The sequence below is a fragment of the Alligator mississippiensis genome, chromosome 2, assembly GCF_030867095.1.
Source record: "Alligator mississippiensis isolate rAllMis1 chromosome 2, rAllMis1, whole genome shotgun sequence".
Classification (NCBI taxonomy): Eukaryota; Metazoa; Chordata; order Crocodylia; family Alligatoridae; genus Alligator; species Alligator mississippiensis.
Window position 1 is genome coordinate 271,861,202 of NC_081825.1, and position 16,414 is coordinate 271,877,615.

The 16,414-nt window shown below is 45.1% G+C and overlaps 1 protein-coding gene across 1 annotated transcript in view; it reads right to left on the minus strand.

Annotated features, from left to right (window-relative positions):
- Positions 1–374: 374 nt before the first annotated feature.
- The window catches only part of EML5 (EMAP like 5), a 231,977-nt gene continuing 215,937 nt past the window's right edge, over positions 375–16,414 (minus strand). Inside the window, exons 38-42 of the mRNA XM_019481686.2 lie at positions 15,093–15,255; positions 13,608–13,711; positions 10,474–10,627; positions 9,861–9,961; positions 375–9,487 (exon numbers count right to left, since the gene is read on the minus strand). Coding sequence (XP_019337231.1) covers positions 9,451–9,487; positions 9,861–9,961; positions 10,474–10,627; positions 13,608–13,711; positions 15,093–15,255 — 559 coding nt within the window. The 3' untranslated portion in view covers positions 375–9,450. The remainder of the gene's footprint in view (positions 9,488–9,860; positions 9,962–10,473; positions 10,628–13,607; positions 13,712–15,092; positions 15,256–16,414) is intronic.

A 16,414-nucleotide genomic window follows, 5' to 3' on the forward strand; every position in this document is an offset into this window, starting at 1 on the left:
GGACTGTGCCATGTCCCGAACCCCCTGGGGCTCCGCTTCCCCCACAGCATGGTGCCCCAAACCCCCTGGCGCGGTGTAGCCCAGGGGCTGTAAGCAGGCAGTGTCCGCTGCTCCCAGGGCGGCTGCAGGGGTGGGCAGCAGCCTGCAGCGGGACGAGAGCAGGCTGGGGCCAGTGGCCATTGCAGGCTGGGGCCGGCGGTGGCGGTGGGCCATGGCAACAGCAGCGGGGCTGCTGCCACTCCACAATCTGCCATAGCCCCCCACAACCTGCCCTCCCAGTACTGCTGCTGAGTGCAGAGAAGAGCCTGAAGTGGCTGCCGACCCCATCCTGCTCTCCTCCTGCTGCAGGCTGCTGCCCACCCCTGCTGCAGTCCTGGGAGTGGGGGATGCTGCCTGCTTGCAGGTGTTGGGCTGTGCCACACAGTGGAGTTTCGGGCACAGTGCAGCCCAGCAGCTGCAGGCTGCTGGCGTCAGTCACTCCCGGGGCTGCCACCCACCCCGAGTGCCATGAAGAGCCCGGTGCCACCCATGCTGCAGCCCTGGGAGCGGCAGATGCCGCCTGCTTGCAGCCACTGGGCTGTGCTCCTCTCCCCGCCCCTTCCCTAGCTCCAGCCTCACTCCCTCCCTCACCGCCGTGGGAACACATCCCTGTCTGTTTCATTGTAAACTGGGTTCGCTTTATGCAAATTCAATTTGTGTGCTGTTTCCTGGGAATGCATCTGCATAAATCGAGGGAAACCTGTAGTTACAGCAAGTCCTCATTAGTGTTATTCAGTTTATTACAGCATAAAGGATGCCTGTCTTCAGTCACCAACAAAAACAATTACTCAGGGCCCTGGTAGAAATCATGTCAATCACGTTATGTTTTTTCCTATGCCATGAAAATATCATGCCATGTGCACAGCTATACGGGCAAAAGGGCATGTTGTCAAGGAGAAGGAAGTGGCACATCAGCTTGTGCTGCTGAAGAGCTGGTCAGCAGCACAGCTCGGAGTTACAGGACTCCAGTAGTTAACGTCCCTCTACTCTAGCCCCCTAGGACAGAGCTGGGCAAAAGCGGTGAGGAGGAAGGGGAATCCCCGTCTTGCCCCTTGGTACTGGGTAAAGAGCGGGTAATCCCTTCTCTGAGTCAAGGAGGCCTCTTAGCTCTGGGCAAAGAGTGTGGCAGAAGGCCACCTCTGTTTCTCCCCAAAAACTCTGTGACAATTTGGTTAGGATGGGCCCAGCAGAGGATACACACCTTACCCTATCTCTTTAGGTAACCTGAGCTGGAGACATTCCTGAGGGAGGGGGGAAACCTGCTACCTCTGCCTACATGGCTGGCATCACATACCTGGGTGAGGGGCTTGCTCCCTGGGGAGCTAGGAACTGCCAGTCTGCCCAGCAACTAGTGATGTATTTCAAATTGGTTGGCTGGCAGCCAACAGGTGCTGGTCTCCATTGGATCAGGTAAATGAGGTCATAAGGGTTACATAAGTTAAGGACTGCCCAGGAGGAGGGGGCAGCAGCCATGAGGAAGACTCAGAGAGGGAGAAGAGCTGGACCATCTGAAACTTGCTCTCTCTCTCAAAACTCATGATCAAGGAACTGCCTGCCTCCAGAGGGAATCTCCAACTGCTTCTGGATGATACTTGTAAGCTACCTGAGATCTAACTAGATATTTAGCTTGCAGTAACTCAGATGCGTGATCAAAGGCTACTCAACCAGGGGAGTTTGATCTATAGGATTTCTCTACCCTGTACCCTATTCTAACCCTACCCTCCGTAACTAATAAAGTTCTTTGTACCTAGTGTGGAAGACTTATTGGGAGTGGGTCTAGATTATGCCTGGGGGTCACCTTGGTTTGGCTGACTAAGGGAGACCGCTACTTGTCCTTCTGACTGAGGAAAGCTTCCGAACTTCTTGAAGTGAATCAAGTACCCTTGAGGGCTACTAGGCCTGTGTTACCCAGGGTGCACAGAGCCAAAATCAGTCCAGAGCCCTGGGTGGTGGCAGTGGATCCCCCAGGCTAGCAGGTGTGCTCCAGGAAGGGGGTTGGTCAGATGTGAGGCCCCCAAGGGAGGCACTCGGAGCCTGGAAGGTGGTCGGGCGCAGTGAGGTGGGTCAATGCAGGAGCGCCCCCTACTGGCCTGCCACACAGAGCACATAGCGTCCTCAAGAGCAGAGCCAGACACATGGTGCAAATTTCTCCACCAGAGAGCCAGGCAGCCTGACAAGTCCCTTTCCCCATGCTGGGCAAAGTCCAGGGTGGTGCAAAAATCCTTCCTCTGAGCCAAGCAAGTGGCACACAAAGAAAATCCCTCCATGAGGAGCAAAGCACAGTGTGTGTGGAAGGGAGGGAAGGGTGTGGAGATTACTCCCTCAGTAGGGAGCCAAGTGCCTGGGGAAACCCCTGCCCTGTGCACAGCAAGGACGGAGTCCCTCCCTTTCCATGCACTGAGCAAAGCACAGGGTGGGGACAGTTACCACCAGAACAGAGCCAGGCACACAGGAAAAGCCCTTCTCAGTGCAGAGCAGGACCTGGGGTGGGGTGTTGCCTCCCTCTCCTTACACCAAGCAAAGCACAGGTGAGCAAGGGAATTCCTCCTGTGTGCCTGGCTCCATGCAATTCCCCCCTCACTTTGCCCTTTGCTTACTTTGGGGAGAGAAAAGATACCCCCAGTCCATGCTGTGAGCTGGGGAAGGGTTTTCCCAATGCTCTGGGGGTTAGTCCCAATCCCCACCGTGCCTTGCTCTGGGAGGTTTTCCTCGCTCCAGAAGTCCACTTCTCTCACAGCCACGTGGGATGTGAGTGGCAAAACAACAGATTAGGACACAAGTTACCTTTCAGGAGCAGCTGCAACTTCCCAGGAATGAAGGCATGGGGTATGCCCTGTTGTCTTCTATTAGAGAGTCTCAAACTACCCCTCAGGTGACACCAAGTCCTGCCCCCTCCTCCCTACCAGCCTTACACAGCCAGTAGACCCTAAGGATAGCAGTAGGGTGTAGTGGTAGGTTGACTCATTCTTTCATCTTGCACCCTCAGTTACAGCCCTCCTCACTACTGCCAACCTCACTCTCCAACCTTTACCCTGTTTTTTCTCTCTATATACTTTCCTTGTTCCTATTTTCTCATCCTCTCAATTTAAAAAAATGAAAATAATGACAATGCTATGGGTATACTCCTTCCCCCAACCTCTATCTTCATAGATTATAGGGGAAGGATGACTCTGTCTTCCTGGATATTTTTAAGTTGCCACCCACCCAACTAAGTGGGCCCCAATCCTGATTAGTGGTTTTAACCTAGATGATACACGTAGATGAGAATTATAATCTACACTCTTGTGGTGGGAGGGGCCTGTTTCAATCATACATTTATAAATAACTCAGTTTCTAAAAACGCAATTTTTGAATAATTCAATGTGAACAAGACAAAAAAAAGTCAACTGCTGCGATTTCACTCAGTTGTTTATGAATGATTTGGGCAATCATATCCACTACAGTCACACTCCACATTATATATACATTGTTTTCTTTTTCCTAAATAATTGGGCATTCAGAGTATGTTTCAAGACCAGTTTGTTAAGAGACTAGAAGTACAAGGAAACCAAAAGCAAGAAAGGGATTTGGTCTGACTGTACCACAGAGACTGGTACAGAGTGCAAAGCAGACTTTGGCATGCTTCCATCTATTCATGCGAGAAAAAAAAAAATCAGATGGTATCACAGCCATTGGGGGAAAACAAGATGCAAAGAGAAATAAAGAGTCTGCAGGTATAGAAGAGCATGCATATGAACCACAGCCAGGAGCACTAAAACACAAGTGTTACAACTAATATGTCAGTTCACAGTGTGACCTGCAATATTTTTCTTCCCTTTGCTTAGGGATGGTACATTCAGGAAGAAGGCCACAGTATGATTCACTCGCTGTCCAAAACACGAGCAAGAAGTTCATAGATTCACAGATGTTAGGGTCAGAAGGGACCTCAGTAGGTCATCAAGTCCGACCCCCTGCCCTGGGCAGGAAAGAGCACTGGGTTCAGATGACCCCAGCTAGGTGCTTCTCCAGTCTCCTCTTGAAGACCCCCAAGGAAGGGGAGAGCACCACCTCCCTTGAACGCTCATTCCAGATTCTGGTAACCCTCAGTGTGAAGAAGTTCCTTCTAATGCCCAACCAAAATCTGTTCTCCGTTAATTTGTGGCCATTGTTCCTAGTTACTCCAGGGGGTGCCCTAGTAAATAGAGCATCTCCTATTCCCTGCTGCCCTCCCCTGATGAATTTATAGGCAGCCACAAGATAACCTCTCAGCCTTCTCTTGCAAAAGCTGAAGAGATTTAGGTCCCTCAGTCTCTCCTTGTATGGCCTTGCCTGCAGGCCTCTAACCATACTAGTGGCCTCCTCCGAACCCTCTCAAGATTCTCCACATCCCTCTTGAAGTGCAGCACCCAAAACTGGATGCAGTACTCCAACTGCAACCTGACTAGTGCTGCATAGAGGGGAAGCATCACTTCCCTGAACCTGCTCGTCATGCATCTGCTAATGCACGATAAAGTGCAGTTAACTTTGTTGATCACTTAGTCACATTGACGACTCATGGTCATCTTGGAGTCAACTATGACTCCAAGATCCCTTTCCACTGCTGTGCTGCTGAGAAGGTCATCCCCCAGCCTGTAAGTATGTGGGTGGTTCTTTTTGCCCAGATGCAGCACTTTGCACTTGTCTTTGTTACACTGCAACCTATTTCGTTCTGCCCATTTTTCCAACCTGGATCCGCTCCCTACCCTCTGGTATGTTAACTCTGCCCCATAATTTGGTATCATATGCAAACTTGGGCGGGGTGCTCTCCACACCCTTGTCCAAGTCACTGATGAAGACACTGAATATCACCAGTCCAAGGACGAGGCCTTGCAGGACTCCACTGCCCACATCTTTCCAGGTTGAAATTGCTGCGTCCACCACTCCCTCTTTGAGTGCAACCCCAAGCCAATTTGCCACCCACCTGACCATGTAATCATCTACATCACATCCTGTCAGTTTATTTATGAGAACAGAATGCGATACCATATTGAAGGCTGTCTTAAAGTCTAGGTAGATATCTACCTTGACTCCTGCATCTAAGCATTTTGTTAGCTGGTCATAAAAAGAAACAAGGTTAGTCAGGCAGAATCTACCTGCAATGAATCTGTGCTGATTTTCTTTGAGCATTATTTCCCTTGCTGGTTTCCCACAAATGTGATCCTTAATGATTTTTTCCAGGGTTTTCCTAAGGATAGAGGTGAGACTAACTGACCTATAGTTTCCCAGTTCCTCCCTCCTTCCCTTCTTGAAAATAGAGACCACACTGGCCCTTTTCCAGTCCTCTGTGACCTAACCAGACCACCATAAGTGTTTGAACAGCTGTGCCAGCAGCTCTGCTACAACACTGGCCAATTCCTCCAGCACCCTTGGATGAAGTTCATATGGGCCCACTGAACTGAACGCATCTAGCCCCTCAAAATGCCCCTTCACTAAGTCTGCACTAACAGTTGGTGGGCTGATGTCCCTCCTGTGTCTAGCTATGATCCAAATGGGAGATTTGTCTTGATGTGTATCTAGGGATGCAAAGATGTTCATCTATAGCATTGCTTATGGATAAAAATTGTTTTTCAACCTAGTTTAAGGCTTGTCACTTCTCCCGCATTGAGAAATGAAACCAAAATACATAAGTTTTCTTGTGTAAGAGAAGTACAAGAAATAAACAGAGTTCTCATGCTTTCACAGTGTCAAGGGGAGATTACTAGTTATAGATTCTAAGGGCTGGAACCAATAAAGGACTTTGGTATCTTGTCCCAGACTGGAATCATGCCTCAGAGGTGGGTGCATGGAGGCAGTTGGGCTCCTCCAAATGGGTTTCAACAGGCAGCACATTTAACAGGAAGCTGCCTACCAGCAGCCAGCAGGCATTGCTGGTGATAGTGTGGAGTCTGAATCCTGTCTGGCTTAGGGTTCCAGGAAGATGCCTCTATCTGTTTGCAATCAACTCCCCAGAATCCTCCCCTGAAGGAAAGTGCCTACAACCTACTCTCTCAAAGAATGCCATAATGCTTCTTTTATTTTGCAATGTGGCTGGAGAAGATGGTACTGATCTTGTGTAATATCCCATGTGGTAGAGCACTAGCCCAAGAAGATGGGGACAGCTCTGTCTAGCGACTATTTAATGTAAAATGGAGAAGCAGACCTTGGAGCAGGGGCTGGAAACAATGGAAATCAAGACCTCTCACACCCAAGTGAGCATCCTAACCTCTTAGCTATTGCATCAGAGTCATGTTCACACTTGCTCTGACCTAATGAATCCTCAACTCTCTACAGGATAATGGCACATCTGCAAAAACAGGGAGGGTGCAGAGGGAATTGAACCTAGGTCCTCCACTCTCTGGGTAAAGATATATAAGAGGTAGGTTATGTGAGGAATAAGTGAAGGCCCATCTAATTTCTGTACCATACCCAGATTCAGTTTAGGCAGCTGATGCTTAGACTGGGACAGTCTAAGCTTTTCTGGTAGTGCAGATCTTGTTTGCACTACCCAGGCTTACTCAGGGTAATGAAGTCTGTATTTAGCTAAAACAAGCAGTGCTGCGTGCATACATTCAAGCATCAAGAGGGAACTTTGCACAATCCAGACAGCCTGAATTCCAAAAGCAATGTCCAGTTTCCCTATTTTGCCACAGCCAAACAAGGTGCATTATGAGGATTTACTACAACAAAATGAGAGATTAAGGCTAAATGATACACTACTTTTGGCTAATTAGTACCCTCGTCAAGCCAAGAATTTTTTGCTCATCGAGGCTCCAAGCTGCTGCCTCTGATAGGATCATTGTTAAGCCTGAGTTGATGATTTGTTTTAAATTCCAGCCCTTAAGCAAGATGTGGAATTTCCTTTTCTAATTTATTTAAATTAATGAGAAAAGGAAATAATCTTCAAGAGCAGACCTAGGTCTGCGGGCATGGTCTGTTCTTTCCTTTCTCTAATGGGCTCTCTGGGTTAACTTGCTGATTTAAAGAGTGCTGGATTCGCTGCCAGCAAGAGAACAGGGCAAAGATAAAATAGTAACATGGGGAAGGCCTAGTCACACTGCTGATGAAAGGGGGAGTGCCTCTAGGCTCACAGATCCCTGGGCAGTAGAGCTTCTTTCTTCTGTCAGCAAAAGAACATCTTGCATCCAACCCAAAGCATGCAGAGGCACCCCGATGCTTTGTGTTGGCTGCCGCCCCCTTTAACAGCAGGCATGAAGAACCTCCAGGAACAGGTTTACACACCCTGGCAGCTTCTCTATGGTGGGTGCAGTAGGACTTAAGTGCCAACTTTTAATTTTCATATGATGGCATATGTGGGAAATGAAGACACAGCTTGACTCTGCCATGAGGGTGAGGACACAGCCATATAGATCATGTTGGATTCCACTTGGTCAGTGATGTTACCAATGTAATGTTACTGTGAGATCATCATCAGAGCCACAGACCTTGGTCCCAGGAGCTAATGCTGTGGTCCTATAGCACAACTGCATGCTTAGTAAGGCTATGCACTCTAGCGGTCAAAGTAATAAAGCAGTATGTTGTAAATCCTGCTTGAGTTGCTTTAATGCACTTTCCATGGGAAAAATTCTGCTTAAACTAGTTTGATAGAGAAAGCATCCTGATGCCATCTTAAGATGTTTGTTGGGTTACTAGTTTATACAGTGTTTAACAACAAGCATTGCTGGACATGGCAGAGCACAGAAGTTTGGCTGAGTTGCTTCTACTTTCATACCTAATTTATAACATTTCTTCCATTCCTCCCGTCACCATCACCACCCCCCCCCCCACACACACACACAATTACAGAGGGTGCTGAGGTTTACTGGTTTCATTTTAACATGAACATGGAGTAAGACAAGGGAAGAGGGGAATAAGAGGAGTCTACTCACTGCCTGACTTGTGGAATCAAATAAAGAAACTCTGAAAGTCCTCAAAGAAACTCTGAAAGCCCTATGTCCTCAACCAATGCTATTAATTAATAAGCATAGCACTGCCAGCTCACATGGCAAGTTGCTCACTTTTGTCCCTTTTCACATAGTATGGAAAGTAACCATTTGGCCTAATACCCCAAAGCCATAGCTTAGCAAATGGCTCTGCCACATGACCCATTCAGACAAACAGTTGAAGCAATCTTACCAGCTTGTATGAAACTTGGTCTGGGAATTCAACACTCCTTAAAGGCTTTTTCTTTCTCGAGTCTCATTATTTTGCAATTTTCAGTATACCTTAAGGGTTACAGCAGATTCATGGCCTTACTATGGATGGCTTCTTTAAAGAAATGTATGATGGGATATTATTACAATCAGAAGCAAAACCTAAACAGAGACCTCTTCTAGCCAGTTATTCCTCTTAAAAAAATTAGACTGTACAAAATACCAATGTTTGGAAAGATTCTGTTTTCTCTGAATCCCCAAGTGATGCTCAGAAAATAAAATCAATGATTCCTATTGCTATGAAAATCTATTTTTGCAACTGGTGGCAATCCCAAGCTTTAGCAATCACAGATACTATCATCATCATCACCTTGTTCAACATTTCCAGTGTAGGCTAGCAGCCCAGTCAAGTAACACAGCAGTAATCTCTTTCACTGAGTTCACTTTTATTCACAAGGCAAAAATTGGAGTTAGACTTTTAGGTTGTGGGCAAGGCACTCGCAAAGTGAGCAAATTGGCTTCTGCTCACAGAACTAATTTAATGTTTAAGTGCAACAAAAACACTAAACTAGCCTTGAAGAATGGATTCATGCACATCCAACAGGATTCACTAGACATGATCGTGACCCAGGCCTCAATACAAGAATACTGCAACAAACTTTAATATTTTTTCTTCTTCACCTGACAATGCTTCATGTTTTGATTTCTCATAGAAATGTTTCCCATTCTATTACTTTAAGTGCTTATTAAAATACTGTGTAGTTTTATTTAAGATCTGCTAGATGTTTCTCTTTCAGTAATAAAATATGGAGTATTCTCTCTCAATGATATTCAGTTCGCAGAACTCAAAGTAAACACATTCATGCTTAAAATAAACATATCAATGTACAGCACTAGGTCCAAAATATGTCTTCAATAAAACCCAGGGCTGTATTGGGAAACTGTACATTGATCCACAACTCACTTCTTTAGCTAAGAACCCTTTTATCCAGGTGCTGCTTTTTTCAACCTCTGGCAGTGAGAAGAATACAAACCTGGATTTTCCAGTTCTAGAGCAAATCTACTGGGCGGAGCACATTTGTAACCGTCCATCTCTCTGACAGACTCTCTAACCATTTGTCTTCCAGAGACAGACTACTCTGTGTCTTGGATCAGCACCATTTCTTAAGCATGCAGGGCACTTAAGAGTGTCGCATTCCAATCCTGGGTCTTTCATGCCTATTACTTCATGCAGCGTCCTTTTTGCAAAGTCTCCATGTATCCCTCAATGAGGCATATGCACACATTTCCAGACAAATAAGCTGTATTTTCAAAAAAGAAGTTAAGCAAGAGATTAAAAAAAAATACAGCCAGGTTAGCATATTTATAAGATAAACCTCTATTAACACTATTATCCAGTAAATTTTAAAAAATGATTTCAAACATTATTAGCACTTGCAGAAGTGGTTTAACTTTCTATTCTGCTGAATGTTAAGCAGTTCATACTAGTGGTTGTGCTCTTAAATAGGAAGAAAACACATGCTGTGAACCTGTGACTACTCCTGTACAATCATCAAGAACAAGCTTAGAGCTTTAAATGACAGATACTGGACTTAATATTACCTCTTCATTATTAAAAACTGTTTATACTAAATCCCAAATTACTTTGGCAGAACAATGGAAAGCCATACATACCTGCAGTCATCCCCACCAGCACTGACAACATATCTATCCCCGCTTGTAAATCGAATATTAGTCAAATGGGCTGAGTGACCTAAAAATCGTTTGTGTTTTGCCTAAAACAAAGAACAAATGTAAAGCCATGAATACTCTTCTTTTGTTTACAAGATACATACAGAAATATGCCTTTGTTCCTATCTATATAGATAGCACTGTATCCCCAGGCTCCTAAATGTTCTATAGGCTCCTAGTTTCAGGAGTTATTTCATGAAAAACAACCACCATTGGGGTATAATGCAGCAGCTATTAAATTGTCTCTAAATATTTGTGTGCATGTGCGAGAGAAAGAAACAATCTTTTCATCTATCTTTAGTGCTCCATTGATTTGAAATCTTGTGCTATTATACAAGATCTTCAGAAAGAACAAGAACTATTGTACAAGGTTTTCGAAAAACCTGAAAAGCAAATATACTCAGGAGACTACAGAGGTAATATCAAATGGGTAGATTTAAAACCTACAAATTAGAGAAGAAAGCATTATCATCAACCCTTCCCCTAGAGAAACTCTAAGGAAATCACAGTATCATAAGCACTGTTTTTTGCATTGACACAAATTAAAGGTTCTTACAAACTTTTCAGGACATGGAAAGTCGAACAGTTTGACCATGCCAAAATCATCGCCTGTTACAAGGTTGATTCCCGAGTGAGAAACACAGGCACAATTTACATCAGCTTTCTCAGCATGCCTGGACCAGATTCCAACTACTTCATCCCCTAGAACACTGAAAGAGAAGAGCAAGAGGGTCCCTTGGAAACTGTTGCATTGTAGAAAAAGAAATACAAACAGATCTTTCTATTAGTTTGTGATTATGATCCAGTGTTAATTTAAAATGATGAGAGAGACAGATGCATAATATAGCTAATGCAAAAACTTAAGTAGGGTGTGAAACTAATAGCGTTAAAATTGATCAATGAGATAATTTATTTTTCTGTCTTGGCAATTACATGAGGTGCCTTAGCACAGTAAAGTAGCTGAATGAAGATGTTACAATTAGAACTGGTTGAAATAAGTTTAGTGATGTTTTCAATAGCAAGGTTCCTGAAGTCCAGTGTGGACTCCTTCATTAATTCCAGCAAGAAAAAGATAGACTCAAACTGAATATCTGACCTCTTTCCAACAGCAGATGTCTTAAGAAAAACCTGTTATGAAAAATCCTTTGAAAAGTTTGGTTTTCATTCTGTATGGAATTGCTGCTCTCTAGCCAGCTCTAATCACATTGTACATGTACACTTCCCAAAATGGACTTAAACCAAGCATTTCATTCTTTATAGGTGAAGCCCTGAAAATTTGAGATGGATGCCAAAAACTGTTCTGGTATGTTTTCCCCATTCAGGCTACTGCACAATACCTTGTAAAAGATAGTTATGATGGCTAGAGACAGAAGCTACACAAAAACTGGCTTAAGTGATCAGAAACTGGTTTAAACCTGTAACAGAACATAAGTTCAGTGCACACAAACCAGCTTGAAAATGGCTGAAACTGGTTTAAGATAAACCTGGTTGAATATAGTATCAGACTTAACTGATTTGGGTCAAACTGTTTTATACAACTTCTGTCCCAGATTCCTTCCTGGTTTAAGTTAAATCAGAGTCCCCCAGCATTCCAGCATGCTTTTCAGCCCTGGGCTGGGATGTCTGCTCCAGAGAGTGAGGCTGGCCCCACCCCTCTCCTCCCTAGCCCAAGCACACTGCTCCTGGCCACCTGAGAAGGAGGTGGAGAGTTCAGACACAGCAATATCTGCCTCGTTTTCCCCTGCCCCACCCTCCCCTTGCTGCTCAAGCAGGGATCCCCTCACCCCCTTCCCCTCTCCCACAGCATGGACTCCAGCCACACAGACCCTAGCCAGCATCTGGTCACAGTCACGCCACACCCATACTAGCTAATGCTGAGTGGTGTCTGTGTGTGCATCTCCAAATTCACTGAGACAAAGACAAACAGAACAGTGTCTCCTTAGGGCTTTTTGGAGCTAATCAACAGATAAGCTGGTTATGTCCTTCTGTCCCTTCCTTGGAAAAAACTGTTTAATAAGAGCTTGAACTAATGAAAGAGACTTTTGTTTTCTTGATGGGCTGATAAACTTTGTGTTATCAGCTCCCTGCTGGCTTGCTTGCAGTTTGCTGTAGCAAGTATGAAGAAGCAGGGAGAGGGAGATTGAAAAGTTCAGTATCATCAACAGATGCATGCAGTCCACATAAACAGTCCAGCTAGCTGGGGGCTGGAAACACTCCCTGCTCCTTAAACAGTGAGCCAGGAAAAGCTTGATGATGGCTGCTTCCCCCTCCCCATCCAGGAACATCTTGTCTGGGGACTGTGCAGGTAGGGTGGGGTTTTAAACCCGTCCCTAATTATAGTGTCCTGTCGGTGTCTTACAACCTCCCCTCCCTCATCTCAGCACTGAAGAAGGGAAGGGAGGGCTGTTCTAGAGCCCTTCTGGCTTATAGCCTAAGCCACTGCAGGCATGTGTCTGCATTTCTTGATTAAAAGTGAATGTCTATCCACTTGCAAATTGGTTCAATCTCTGTACATTAGACTAACCTGCAAAAATTGAATCAATTTAAGTTAAGGCTTTTTGAATATCTGTCCCTAGCTGATATGTTTAGGCCTGTCTGTGTTTCTCTAATGCATGAAAGAACAAAGGAATATATAGTTATGTTAATCAATAGAATATTAAATCATAACATGGAGAGGTTCAAAAATGGCTCAGGATCTAATGACTTGAAAACTCTCAAATTCTGTCCAACACTACCCCAAGTGTGATGAGAACTCATAGTCCCCTGCATTTGGTTTAAAGAGGAATGCTGGCAGCGGACTGACTCCCATTATGGTGCAACGTAGTTGAATGTGCCAGCCTTCAGGACATACAAGAACCCCAGCTTTTGTTCTGGGAGAGAAGGATATGGGTTGGCAATTTTTGGATTTTTCACTTACTGTTAATGCATGGATGCATGTATATGACTAGACTTACTATTCTGCATGGATTGTGATTTTAAATGCTTCACAAAGTGACCCGAAATTGGTAAGTGAGTTCAGATTTGTTTAAAAATAAAATAAATAACTGCAATAAAAATATCCCCAAAATCTTGGGAAAAGATTCCAAACTTAATAATCTATTATTTTACGTAGCGATATTATCAGTTCTTAAAATGTTTCCTATATTTTTTAACAGACTGAAATGTTTCACCATTTTAACAATAGAAATAGTTGTTCCATAAAGTCTATAGATAGCAATACTTGTGTGTACTTTAGTCCTGTCCATTATGGACTCTAGTATAGGCTACATAAAACTTGAATTCCTAGAGCCCTGTATTCTATTACATAGCTTATATTTGATGCAATTTCAAGGTTTTATCTGTCCTGGAATCCTGCTCTATGTCACAGTTATTACTACAACATATTTCAATTAACTGGGAGAGCAGGATGCATTTGACCTTTCAGGTTGCCATAGAAAGATCCAGAAGGCACTCTTCTGTCAGAGCCTATATACATCTGATATCCTGATCTGACTAAGTGCCAACAATATCCAGAGTCATTATACTATGTCCATGTACTATGCTATTATTCTGTTGCCAGAAGACAGGTATTTAAAAAGCACACTTGATTAAACATAAGTGTTCCAGTATCCTTTATGCATATAAGTTTTCTTTCTTGGTAGAAAAGAAATGGCCTCTTTAGCAGCAAGTATGAAACTGTGAATTATGTACCTGGTCCAAGTAGCCCATGTTATTCTGTCAATCACAGCCTGGTCTGTAAGCTGTTTTCCTGAAGGCACTTCATAGACCTGCCTTTTGTAAGACCCAGTAGAAACCTTGGAGTATGAACACAGATAATAGTTTGAGTTATAATACTGGAAGTGCTTTCAAGTGGGAAAGCTATCACTACACTATCAGTCTGAATCTAGGAGACACTGAAATGGACACTTCCTTGAAAAAAAAAATCCAGTAAGGTATCCTGTGCAATGATCTGATACCTCTCAAAAATGTTTATATGCAGAATACGAAAAAGGAAAGCTATCTGAAAAATGTCTAAAAATTAATATGCAAGTGAAATATATGGAAAGTCCTTTACATATACAGCACTCTAAATGAAACTCTTATACTATTCCTCCTCTCTAATGGTGGCACAGCAGGGAAAAGAGAATGTGGCTGGGGCATTCATACTCCAGCCTGAGACCAAGGCATATTCTTGGACTACTGAAGCCATCTGCAGCCCCCTGGCTGGGTTTATAACCTATCAAGGGGGGGGGGCAGGGGAAGTGGAGAGGCTGTATGTACACAACAGCAGTGCTCAAGGTTTTGGCTCCGTGGGCCAAATGATTGGTGCACAGCTGGTCCATGGGCCAAATTGGGCCCTGCTAGCTCTGCATCCCAAGATTGGGTTCCACGGCCCTGTGCTGCCCCCATGTGCCAGGATCAGGACCTAAGGGCCTGCACTGTCCTGTGTGTCCCATCTAGCACACAGGGTCATCGGCCACAGGACTCCCCATGGACCCATGGGTACCCTGATGCCAAGAAGAAATGGTGCTGGGGGCCAGATTTGGCCCATGGGCCAAGGGTTGAGCACCTCTGATATAGAACAGTGGAGCCACAAGAGTCTAGTTTGAGTGCTGATCAGAGAATGCTTGTACTGACAGGCCACCTACTCCATTGTTATGGTCAGGAATCTGCTGGGCATGGCACGGCTTCCCGATAATCTTTAGATGTGAGGCAGTATTTTTTTTCCCTTTTTCAAAAAGTTGCACACCCAAACACATTAAGAAAAATATATAGCAGGGAAAGAATGACTGCTGTCTCATGGTAATTCTGGAATATATTTCTCCTTCCTGTATTTGTTTCTCACATTTAGATACTTATGAGGCCAGACAACTCATTTTTTATTTTTTATCTGAGCTCTACATAACCTGTAACAAAAATAACACCCCAATTGGGACAGTTATCATTTTAACTATGAAAGGCCTGAATTTAGACACCTCAGGTAGCTGCTGATCAGGACTGAGATACAAAGGGTAGAGCTTCGTAAGACATCTTGTACACAGCATCTGTCACTAACATATTTGGGCAAGTAAATATTAGCAGACTGACACTTTCATCAGTAACACATTCAATGACAAAATTTAAATGTATATTTATGATATACACAATTATCTCAAAATATATACAATGTAAAGAGTGATCTCAAATGACAAGTACCTGGAGATAGCAGCTATCTGCAGAGAAGTCCATCTGGATCACAAAGCTTGGGATATCTTTGCAATAGCTGACTCGATTTAGTGTGGGACCCAAGGTTAAGTCATAAAAATCTACTGCATTCTCACTAGAACCCACTGCTAAATAACGAGAATCTGGACTAAACCTAAATAGAGAAATGATTTAAGATATGTTAAAATCCATAAGAAGCAGCAAATAAGAATCTCTAAGCAATTTTCATTGCCATCCTTTGACATCAAGTTTCATGGCATTACAAAAGAGATCAAGGTCTTATTCAGAGGGGTAAAAGACATGAAGCAATGTGTATCTGAGGCCACTTTCTCCACCAATATGATTATTAAATAGTAAGAAAAGACATTTAAAGGAGCAAATGTTGTGATGTTGCTGTCTGTGGTTTAATCTTGCTCGACTCTATGGGCGTGTCCAGATGAGCTCACATGTCCCTCTTGCAGCCCGTGAAACCACTTTGAGATGCTGCAAGAGGCACGTGCAGGAACAGGAAAAGGTTCCACCCACTGCAAGTTTGCAGCACGGGGGCAAAATTAGACTCTTGGATATCCAGGGGCCTAAAAAAACAGAGTTAAAAAAAGCGGGGCAGGGCACGGTCCCAGACCATGCCCTGAGGCAACTGGAGCCCAGGTCCTCCACAGACACTCTGGCTGCCAGACCATCTCTGTAGTTGGCCCTCACCCTGGTGCTGAAGCATGATGCCTGCCCATGTAGGGCAGGCAGCATGCCAGCAGCAGGGCTCCAGTGCCGGTAAGTAAGGGGTCAGGGGGGCTGAAGGAGGGGGTAGGGGACTATGGGGGGATCCCCACTGGCCCCGCCCACTCCCCCAGCCCCCCCCAGCTCTGCCCTGCCCGACCCCCGCCCCCACCTCCCCCCAAGCCCCCCAATCCCTTTCCTGTCCATCCCCAACCCCCACCTGCCTCCCAGACACCTCTGATCCCTGCCCTGCTCGGCCCCATCCCCTCCTGCTCCCCACCCCAGCATCTGCACAATAAACCTCCCCACAAAAAACTAACCTAGCACTTACCAGCAGTCCAGCTGCCATCTATGTCACTGAGGCCCCACCTGCACAGTGCAGGGCAGGGTGACAGTCCCAACGCCCCCAGCCCTGCTGCCCTGTGCTGCCGCGGGGGGAGGGAGCTCTGCCAGGAGCCCCCAGAGCCCCCACAGCCCCTGCTTCTAGGGTGAGTAGAGGCTTTTTTTTAATTTTCTTTTTTTCTAAAGTGACAGTGCCTGGGGGTGCAAGTGGGGGCTGGGGCTAGGTGGGGCAGCCATTGGGGGGTCTGGGGGAGCAG